The 11,936-nt window shown below is 35.8% G+C and overlaps 1 protein-coding gene across 1 annotated transcript in view; it reads left to right on the top strand.

The window, feature by feature from the left end:
- Nucleotides 1–862: 862 nt before the first annotated feature.
- The window catches only part of LOC127850019 (uncharacterized), a 28,193-nt gene continuing 17,119 nt past the window's right edge, over nucleotides 863–11,936 (top strand). The window contains exon 1 of the mRNA XM_052382756.1: nucleotides 863–1,382. Within this exon, the coding sequence (XP_052238716.1) occupies nucleotides 938–1,382 (445 nt within the window). The 5' untranslated portion in view covers nucleotides 863–937. The remainder of the gene's footprint in view (nucleotides 1,383–11,936) is intronic.

Raw genomic sequence — 11,936 nt, 5'->3', positions numbered from 1 at the left:
GTTGATCAAATGTCAATTAGTTACAGGAGTATTTATGTTTCCATTCTAAATCATAGTTTTCGAGGTGTCAAATTTACGATTTTCCTCTATTCCTACATTGCGGATGGCTGCCATCTTGGAAGCCATTCTGGCTTTTACCTTAGTAACTAGATATTGGTTTACTTCCAGCAGAGAAACAAGTTTTATTTATACTCTACTACCGTAAAGATGATTATATCAGAATGCACCATTTACTCTTGCAAACGTAACTTCTTTGTGGTAAAACGGATATTTTTCAAAATTTGACCTTTGACCTTTAATATGACCTTGACCTTGACCTCAAGTATGTCAAAAACAGGTGATAAAATTTGCTAATCTAATGCCAATGAGTGACAAGAGTTTTTATAATACTATAACCAATCATACATTTCACAAAGTGATATTTCTGATTTTACCCCTTATCTTTACTTACGGCGGCCATCTTGGGCGCCATCTTGGATTCTGAGGTTTCCCGGATGGGAATTTGTGGGAACTTTGTGAAGTAAGGATCTACAAGCTATAACCTTTCAGAAAATGTAAGTTTCAAATCTGTTCTAATTTTGTCCGGGTTAAGACTGATTTTGGGTTCCACAGCCTCTACTACTGTATGTGTTGAATCGACGCATGTGGGTCTTATAATTATATATGGTGCATAAAGGGTATAACCTTTAAATTGCTAACTCGGCGAGTAAAAATTGTTCTTCTCAGCGCTTCAAAACATGAAACTTTGTAGATTGTAATAGCGCAGCTGAACACTTATGAATTCTAATCCGGATAATACACCCCACCAACACTGTCTGATGACGTGCTACACATTACGTTATAGTCTGCGTTTTACCATAGACGTTTCGTTTGCATCTATTACTAAGAGCTAATACTGACTTGACACTGAAACCAAGTAAAAACACGTTACTAAAACATGATGAAATTACGCGTTTGTTGGTGCTTTTTCGGCTTTCTGGTATATTCGAAAGGAAATCCGTTAAATGTAAATCTAATACGCGATAATGTGGGGTGTTTTGATATTTTCAACGATAATATGGCCATTCTCGTTACTATGCTTCCGCAAGTTGTTTCCGTCTGTGACTCACACAACACTAGTGCATCACCAGTAACATCCATGTGTGAGGACCTTATCAAGTGGAAGCTGTGCGCCAGCGCCAAGGATGTTAATGATGGTCTGCTCCAAGCTGATACCTTCGGTGATGAAATGGAAAAATATATAGCTCAATCAAATTCAGACAAGTTGTGTCGAGATCTGTCATTCCTCAACATTTCTGACTGTCAACATGTTTGTACAGAAGATAAAAGCCTCTGCAGTTACTATGGTGGCATGGTAACAGAACTTCAAGAGGCATTTCATGGTAAGGTTTAAAATTATAAAGGAAACTAGTTCTAGCTACCATAACTTTAAATGTCGCTTTTTATGATTTTTGACTGGCGCGACTTTATAGTTATGGACCAACCCCATTAGGAAAGTCAACCAGAAATTCCCGAAAAGTTGACAGTTAACAAATACCAGTCCAAAACAGCTTTTAAATGCAGTTATTGGCCCAAATCAGGGCCCTCACACTACTTTGGGGGAAGGGGTCCGCAGCCCTTAAGAGGGGGAATTTTCGCGGCGTTTCCCTTTTTTGGGGATTTTTTTTACCTACTCTCTCATTATTTCATTTGTTCATGTCTGCACTATATCCATTGCATTTTTCATAATTTAGTATGTTTGAATTTTTTTTTTTTTTTTTTTTTTTAGGGGGAATTTTCCCCCCCAAAAGGGGAAAAAAGTAAACTTTTCAGGTGGGGGACTACCACCGAAATTCGGCGGCAGATTTGATAGATTGAGGGCCCTGCAAATCAACCACTTGATCGGAAAGATTGACATTTTTCACATTTAACTGATATATTAATTCACAAAATACTATCTTAAACATTTTAAATTTATCTATTCTGCTTTTACATATCAAGAAAAACAGCGATGTGACAGACTTACTTGAAATGCGAATCTCCCGAGATTTCACGGTCACATGACGTTATTTCTATTTTTAGTAACGTACCATGTGCTCAAGTGTTTTCAAACTCAAAATGACATTTCTCTGTATTTTAGATTATTCTGGCTTGTTTTGTAAACAAATTGTAGTGTAAATACAAACTCAAAGTAAATATTATTTAAAACTACCTGATTCACACTGAAATTAGTCTGATAATCCACCAGACGTAAGTTGTTTATCACAAATAATAGATTTCAGAAAACGAAAGTAATGTTGACAATTTCAGCAAAAAATGTCAAGGTCGATCCGAAAGTATCCAAATGAAAACTCGTCACGTGACAAAGCGACAATGGCGTCAAAATTGTGAATTTCAGACTGATGAGAGTTATTTTAATATATTGAAAGATGCATTTGAAACATTTGAACCTTAAAATAATCCCCGATGCAGTAATTTATATTCATTCACCAATATATGTAGAAATGTATCCAAGAAAATGAGCTTTCTTTGATTTATAGCGTGACATAAATATGTTATGACTCTGGTTGACTTTCAATACGGGGTTGGCTTCAGCGTACAGGTCTGTCAATACTATATATAAACTGTACGCTGAAGTTTCTTTAGCTAAAAAGAAACAAGCTTTACTGACTTGAATATTATAATTCATTCATAATCCTGTCCAGGGCTGGCATTAGTCCATATAAACATACAGTCAAGCAGGGTTTGCCATCAAGGCACGTCGGACAGACATTGTCTAGTAAGATTGGTGGTCGGGCTAGTAAAACTGCGAGCTAGCTTGTCCGACTGGTCGTACATTAAAAATCTATACTCAAGAGCTCCAGATAAGGATTTGTGAAATTAGTAATGATACTGCCACTGACAGAAAGAAAACGAGTAGTGTCGGTCTGTCTGTATGTATGTCTGTCCACCAGATGGTTTCCGGATGATAACTCAAGAACGCTTAGGCCTAGGATCATGAAACTTCATAGGTAGATAGATCATGACTCGCAGATGACCTCTAATGATTTTGAGGTCACTAGGTCAAAGGTCAAGGTCACGGCGACCCGAAATAGTAAAATGGTTTTCCGGATGATAACTCAAGAACGCATACGCATAGGATCATGAAACTTCATAGGTAGATCGATCATGACTTGCAGATGACTCCTATTGATTTTGAGGTCTCTAGGTCAAAGGTCAAAGTCACGGTGACCCGAAATAGTAAAACGGTTTCTGGATGATAACTCAAGAACGCATACGCCTAGGATCATGAAACTTCATAGGTAGATAGATCATGACTCGCAGATGACCCCTATTGTTTTTGAGGTCACTAGGTTAAAGGTTAAGGTCACTATGACCCGAGAAATAGTAAAATGGTTTTCGGATGATAACTCAAGAACGCATACGCCTAGGATCATGAAACTTCATAGGTAGATTGATCAAGACTCGCAGATGACCCCTACAGATTTTGAGGTCACTAGGTCAAAGGTCAAGGTCACGGTGACCCGAAATAGTAAATTGGTTTTCGGATGATAACTCAAGAACGCATACTCCTAGGATCATGAAACTTCATTGGTAGATTGATCATGTCTGGCAGATGACCCCTATTGATTTTGAGGTCACTAGGTCAAAGGTCAAGGTCATGGTCACCCGAAATAGTAAAATGGTTTTCGGATGATAACTCAAGAACGCATATGCCTAGGATCATGACACTTCATGTGTAGATTGATCATGACTCGCAGATGACCCCTATTGATTTTGAGGTCAGTAGGTCAAAGGTCAAGGTCACGGTGACCCGAAATAGTTAAATGGTATCCGTATGATAACTCAAGAACGCTTACGCCTAGGATCATGAAACTTCATAGGTACATTGATCATGACTGGCAGATGACACTTTTAATTTTCTTGTCACTATGTCAAAGGTCAAGGTCACAGTGAATTGAAACAGTAAAATGGTTTCCTGATGATAACCCAAGAATAATTAGGCCTAGGATCATGAAACTTTATAGGTACATTGATCATGACTCGCAGATGACCCCTATTGATTTTCAGGTCACTAGGTCAAGGTCACAGTGACAAAAAACGTATTCACACTGTCACAATGGCTGCCACTACAACGGACAGCCCATATGGGGGGCATGCATGTTTTACAAACAGCCCTTGTTTACAAATAAATACACCCATGCCAATTTTAACGCGCTTTTTATCAGTACTGAAATTTAACGATTAATATACCAGTAAACTGCCATTGTTACCTTTGCAAAACACTAATTGGTTATTTCTTAAGTGTTAAAAACGACCCCAGCTTGTGTAAACAACACTGTCACTAATAGACTGTTTTTCACGCTTTACTGCGTGCCATAGTAAGCCGCAAATATAGAATGTTAATACTACATGTAGCTAGAACTGGTGCTTTGCTTAAGTTAGCAAATTCTCAGATTAAAACATGTCTTTAAGTGATCATGCTCGTCGGATTTTCGGGAGCCATAGCCAAAGCGCGATATATTGGACAGCGCGATATACCGGTCTGCGATATATCGGCGCCGCTGTATCTAGAGTATCTGGCACCCTAGATGAACCTGTCTCACTCACTCCTGCACCCACACTGACAGCAACTGATGCATTATTCAGTTCAGTCATTCACACTGTAATTTTACATCACAAACAATCAAAATTAAATTAACACTAACATCAACATCCCTCCAAATAAAAAATGTTGCAAGAATCGCATTCAAACTTTCTAAAATGCTGTTTAAACATTTGGTTAAATTATACTAAATGTAACATACTGTAAAATCATAAAATTTCGTGTGGTACGAATTTTCGTGGATTTCGTTGGTCCACTGAACCACGAATTCAAGTACCAACGATTATTTATACCTTTTTAATCCGAAATCCGTCATTTCCAAATGTCATTTCCGACATTTTCTTGTGTTGTCAGTTATCCGAGATATTTGTTTTTGTTCTAGATACTTCACTTCAGTAGGTCACATTACACTATATCTATTAGCTTTTCTTTTTTTTTATACCTCATCATTAATGTACGTTTTATTAATCATGGTAAATAAATATAATAAATAGCATTACCAATTGTGGAGAAAAACAAACTTCTTTTACGTGACATCGTAAAATTAACAGTTTGCAGATTTATTATATATGTCAATGTGCGCAAATTAAATTTAAAAGAGACAAACATGTCTTTTGGGGACCTTATTACTCAAGTGTTTCTACTAGGTGACCGATTGTGCTGAGAAGTGCAAATATTGTCAAAACAACATCGATAGCAATTAGCGAGCAGGGACCCACAAGTGCGCCGCTTTATTGCTCTTACCGACAATTATCGGCAACACTTTCGTGCTTCAGTGCACATTAACCTCAAGTCTTGCTGTCAACACAGATTAGAAGATTATGCTTCGTTATTACTCTGGTTGTTTTAATAAAACTTTAATTATTATGACGGTCAGTCTTCCCCGAAAATTTGAAATCCACGAAATTAAGTGTTAACGAATTAGTTGTTTTTTATTAAGCCATGAAATTTCATACCGACAAATTTCTATACGTTTACAGTATGAGTGATTCCAAATTATTTAGTGTAATGTAACCTAGTGTGAGAACAGTGTTACTCCACTTAAAGATTATTCAATCCATTTTTCACTTAATGGAATAATTTTTTTATATTTTGACGTAGATCATAGGGCCACACTGCCGCCCCATAATTTGCCACCCTAGGCGGCGGCCTAGTTAGCCTAGTAGTTAATAGACAATCCCAGAATCAATAAATTGACAGCTGCCATATTGGCTATCACGTGAACCCGCCGCCATCTTGGTACTCAAGAATTTGAAAAAATAACAGCGTTCTACATGGGTGATATGTAGAACTTATCTGTCAAATACTTCATGTAATGTTTAAGGCCGAATTTGCTGATTTTTTTTTAAGAAATCATTTCAGTTACGAATTTTGCTAAAAACAAATTTATTATGCCCCCTTTCGAAGAAGATAGGGTATTTTGTTTTGCACATGTCGGTAGGTCGGTTTGTCGGTCTGTCCACCAGATGGTTTCCGGGTGATAACTCAAGAACGCTTAGGCCTAGGATCATCATGAAACTACATTAATCATGACTGGCAGATGACCCCTATTGATCTGCAGGTCACTAGGTCAAAGGTCAAGGTCACAGTGACTTGAAAAATTAAAATGGTATCCGGATGATAACTCATGCATGCTTAGGTCTAGGATCATGAAACTTCATAGGTACATTGATCATGACTGGCAAATGACCTCTATTGATTTTCAGGTCACTAGGTCAAAGGTCAAGGTCACAGTTACTCAAACAGTAAAATGGTTTCCAGATGATAACTCAAGAATGCTTACGCCTAGGATCATGAAACTTCATATGTACATTGATCATGACTGGCAGATGACATCTATTGATTTTCAGGTCACTAGGTCAAAGGTCAAGGTCACAGTGACTCGAAATAGTAAAATGGTGTCCGGATGATAACTCAAGAATGCTTACGCCTAGGATCATGAAACTTCATAGGTACATTGATCATGACTGGCAGATGACCCCTATTAATTTTCTGGTCACTAGGTCAAAGGTCAAGGTCACAGTGAATTGAAACAGTAAAATGGTTTCCGGATGATAACCCAAGAATAATTAGGCCTAGGATCATGAAACTTCATAGGTACATTGATCATAACTGGCAGATGACCCCTATTGATTTTCAGGTCACTAGGTCAAAGGTCAAGGTCGCAGTGACAAAAAACGTATTCACAAAATGGCTGCCACTACAACTGACAGCCTATATGGGGGGTATGCATGTTTTACAAACAGCCCTTGTTACTTTATTGAATTTTATTGGAAGATAATTATTAAGGTTATTTCCGCATATAAAGTCTGACGTAATTTTGTGAATTTAAAAGTTAATTATTCTGGAAATGTTAACTTGCGAAATTTTAAAAGATTTATGAACGAAATTTACAATTTCTTTGAAAATCAGATATCTGCCTTTGATTAAAACATTATTATTTTTTATAAAAAAAGTATATAGTTCCAGATATACTCATTAAGAAAATGTATATGATTCAAAACCAAGACAGACTTTTTTTTATTGAATAGTACATATCTTTAGCAGACAATATTTTTGTGATTTTTACATGTACTAGTCCAGGGATTTTCATTAATAGCGAAAATTTGTAAGATGTCGGAACATGACAGTTTTTTTTATTGAAAAGTGAGTATCTGCTTTTGCCTATAACTTTATTTTTGTTTTATCATTTAAATACCATTCTAATGTTAGAATCCAAGTATGTAGCCTGAACAAACTGGGTTTGTCTTGTTCTAAATGTTTACTTATTTGTTTGCTTGCTTCAATCTTTCCGAAATACTGTCGGTCCTCGGATTTTTCCGATAATAATTTGGAAAATCCGAAAATTATTCTAATATTGCCGGACCTCGTGTCCGGTAATAAAATTATGGCGAAATTTGGAATTCCATAAGCTATTTCCAGAAAAGTTTCAAGGCAAAAGTGTGAATTTACCGAGTTATTTATGAATACTCCAATCATGTAAAACATTAATTCATTGGTTACATTTCTTGAATGACGTACGTGAATATACGGTATCCGAAGATTTTTGCTGCGTCGTGAATGCAAATTACACACTACGTCATCACTATATGAGTAGATTTGCAAAGGGAGAGAATCGATACCATATACTTTTGGTTCCCGTTATATCCGATTAATTTGTAAGCAAGCAGGGCATTAACACAGGTCTTTGTGATCTTCCCGCGATCTGTCAACACCTACAGAGGAGTTCGAAGCGATCTGATAATATCTACACAGGAGTTCGAAGGAAAACAGAGTATCCAGATATATAACTGGTGATTTTGTTTTCATTTTGTTTTTTAATATCTTTAAACGTTTTAATTAAAATTTGGTAAAGGAGCCAAACCAAACTCTCATGATGATCAAACTCAGCACTGCAGATGTTACAGCTCATGACCCTTCAGCAGCTGTAGACAAATGGCTGTTTAGATTCGATGGTTTTATGTAAAATTAAATATTTAATGAGGTTTTTACGTAACAAACTCACACCTACATACAGGACCAACAAAGTTTTCTACCATAATTTAAAAAAAGCATCCAAATAATTCACTCAAAAGCATTGGGATTGACTTTAAGACTAGTATAGTATAGCCTACAACAGCTTAGCAAAAAGATTAAGCATTGTATGCTCATGATACAGGGAGATGGTCTTCGTCGACTTAATTATTAGCGCCCACCCAAGGCTATGACTGACAGGTATCCAACGAAAGAAGATTAGTCAGAGGATGTGTCTTCAGTAGAGGATTCAGATATCCAGGATGAAGAGACAAATGCTAAAGAAATCTTGGCAATTCTGAATGATTAAATGCTTGATTTGTGTATTAATCTGATAATATTAAATAAAATATTGTTAAAAATGTACTCTTTGTCTTTCGTCGTCATTATTTACTTTTTGGGCCTGAAATAATCAGTCTGGGCCGGAAAATTGGCTGCATGATTATAGGACCTCATGGCCGGCAATAAATTATAATTTTGGGAAGGACTGCTTGCTTTACTTAATTTCTTAATACAATCTAGATTTACCATAAAAATGTTCAACATGACACTAATTTAGTCATACGAAAACTTAAATAGTCCCAATATTGTTCGCTACATTCCGTCAACGTATTAATTTCTTTCTTAAATGTTCACTCTACAGTTTAGATTTAAAATAAACTTTTCAAACACGAATGCAGTGATGTTTTTCTTCGGTAATTACTGATTGTCATTTTAATTAAATTAATTAATGGTAAAAGAAACACCATCTGCGATTGAGGAACGAAAGCATTCCCTCATTGGGAGACGATGTCCCAATGGTGGATTGAAAGTGTTAATTGGTATGTCTGTGACACCATATATCTCCACATGTGTAGATGCTGTTATAAAGATAAGACACCGTGCGTCACCTTCTAATAACATGTCAAATCACAATAAAGGCCTAATTCATGATGAGTTTTATCAGAGTCATAGATCTTCGTCTCAGGATTGATGACTCTTAAACAATGCAGATGGACCTGATACAAATATTTATTTAAATAATACAAACTTTTATATGATTATTGTATCGATAACAGATACCTTCTAAATCTTCAAATATGTTTAATAAAATCCCGTCACTTCGTTTTATTGTTCAGGGACCTATATAAACATATAGGTCCCTGCATTGTTCTTCAATACACACAGATGGCGGCGCCAGGGGTGGTAATCTCGGAGTAATTGATTTTTGGGATTGTCTATAAAGACCAAAGTCTTTGAACGCTTATGTTGTTTACTGATTTCACTCCATGACAGCTCAAATAATAATAATTAAAATATTGATTGTTCATTGACACCATTTGTATCCAAATATTAACATTGACTGATTATCACTTACTTACGTATATTAGTTGCATGACAAAAAGTTTCACTCGTTATTATTGTCACATTATTTATCTGGGCTAAAATCTTAAATGTTTTTGTAAAAAGAAGGGATTTAGTTGACACTTGTTTGTAATTTCATTTAATTGTTCACAGGGCTTTTTTTTCTGATTTTGTGAAGCCCCCTCACTTCGTGAAAAAATTAGTCGCTAACTTGTAAAAATTGTGAAGTGTCACGTTGAAATCTTGTAGTGTATCTGAGATAATGCCCTTAAAAATTACATCATATGAAAACAGCTCTTATTTGAGAAAACGGAAGGTTAATATGGCTCTTGTGCAAGGCAATGCTCTTTATTGATTTCTACACACCCTTGAAGTTACATGTTGAAATCTTGAATCATATCTGAAATATAGCCCTGAAAAGTTACACGATACCAAAACAGCAAAGGTCAATAAATCTTATTTGAGCAAGTGTAGGGTTATGGTTCTTGTGCCCAGCACTTCTCATTGATATCTACACACACATGAAATTTCATGTTAAATTAAATCTTGTACCGACTACCATATCTGAGATATACAATGTAGTCCTGAAAAGTTACATCATACACAAATTTAAAAGGGCAGTAACTCTTGTTTAAAAGGGAGGTTTATTGTTCTTGTACAAGGCATTTCTCCTTATTGATACATGTATCTATACACCCATGAAGTTTAATGTTGGTATCTTGTATGGTATGTAAGATAAAGCCCTGAAAAATACATCATAAAAAAGGGCAATAACTCTTATTTGAAAAAGTGTAGGGTTATGGATCTTGTGCATGACACTTAATTTCTCCTCACTGATATCTATACACACATGAAGTGTCATGTTAGTTTCTTATTTAGTTTCTGAGACTTAGCCCTGAAAATTTAGTGACATGTATAAGAATACATAAAAAGGAGCTTGTCTACCTATTGATAAAAACCCTCATTGTTGCAAGTCAAAATAACTAAAAATAAATAACAATTATCAAAATAAATTCCCACAAACCAAGAATTAAACTTTTTGGCAATGTGATGTGAGAGGAAATGAAGTTAATTTGCGATACAAATTTAGTTAAAACATGTACAAAAGACGACCTCCACGGTGTTGCAAGTGTTGTCCCAAGGGTAATGATTTATTGAAACATAGTAGACAGCAACTAAACCATGTTACATACATGTACGCCCCAGGGTCATGATTTATTGAAGCAATATGCAGGGGTTTCACTGGCCCCCAAAAAGTTGTCGCACTTTTTCATGACGAGAAAACCTTCGGTTAATCAGACCTTATTTTTTAATGACATTCATTTAAAAAAAACTAACAACTAAATAATGTCATTGACTATGTTATAACTTAAATAACTATAATTCCCTATAATTACCCAAATTACAAGAAGTAACTTTAATTATAACGTCCTAAAACAGTTGTGAAACTCTGTTGCTCTGGTCTCCTTCCTACATGTACCATTGAGTAATTAAATTATACTTAAATTGAATGTGTTTTAATTCCCTTTTATTAACCAGGTAATTAACCAGGTTTCCCCAAGGAAAAACTGGTTATTAGATTGGCGAATGTCGGTGGGCGGGTGGGCTGGCAGGCGGAACAAGCTTGTTCGGGCCATAACTATGTCGTTCATTGTGAGATTTTAAAATAATTTGGCACATTTGTTCACCATCATTGGACGGTGTGTCGTGCGAAAGAATTACGTCGATATCTCCAAGGTCAAGGTCACACTTTGAGTTCAAAGATCAAACATGGCCATAAATGAGCTTTTCCGGGCCATAACTATGTCGTTCATTGTGAGATTTTAAAATCATTATGCATATTTGTTAACCATCATGGGACGGTGTCTTGCGCGAAAGAATTACGTCGATATCTCCAAGGTCAAGGTCACACTTTGAGTTCAAAGGTCAAATTGGCCATAAATGAGCTTGTCCGGGTCATAACTTTACATGTCATTTATTGTAAGATTTTAGAATCAATTGGCACATTTGTTCACATTGGACGATGTGTTGTGCGAAAGAATTACCTCAATATCTTTAAGGTCTAGGTCACACTTTGAGTTCAAAGGTCAAAAATGGCCATATTAAATGAGCTTGTCTGGGCCATAACTATGTCGTTAATTGTGAGATTTTAAAATCATCTGGCACATTTGTTCACAATCATTGGACGGTGTGTCATGCGAAAGAATTACGTTAATATCTCCCAGGGTTTTTTTTGGCCCGATTTTATAGCCGAAATTCGGCTATGTTCCCAATCCCAAAAAGTATACTTTTTTCCCAAAATGTGGCAAAAAATTCCCAATTGCCAAAAAAAAAAAAATTTTTTTTTTTTTTTTTAGAAAGAAGTCTTACGTGTATTTTATCTCAATTTTAATTCAATTACATCTAAGAAAGTATTATATGATTTTTTTTCTTTTAATTTGAATGATTATAAAGAGTTATATCAAATTTAGTATTTCCCTACTCAGTGGACTTT

The sequence above is a fragment of the Dreissena polymorpha genome, chromosome 11 (genome assembly GCF_020536995.1).
Source record: "Dreissena polymorpha isolate Duluth1 chromosome 11, UMN_Dpol_1.0, whole genome shotgun sequence".
Classification (NCBI taxonomy): Eukaryota; Metazoa; Mollusca; class Bivalvia; order Myida; family Dreissenidae; genus Dreissena; species Dreissena polymorpha.
The sequence above is the reverse complement of the archived record's forward strand: the minus strand, read 5'-3'. Positions and strand labels throughout refer to the sequence as shown.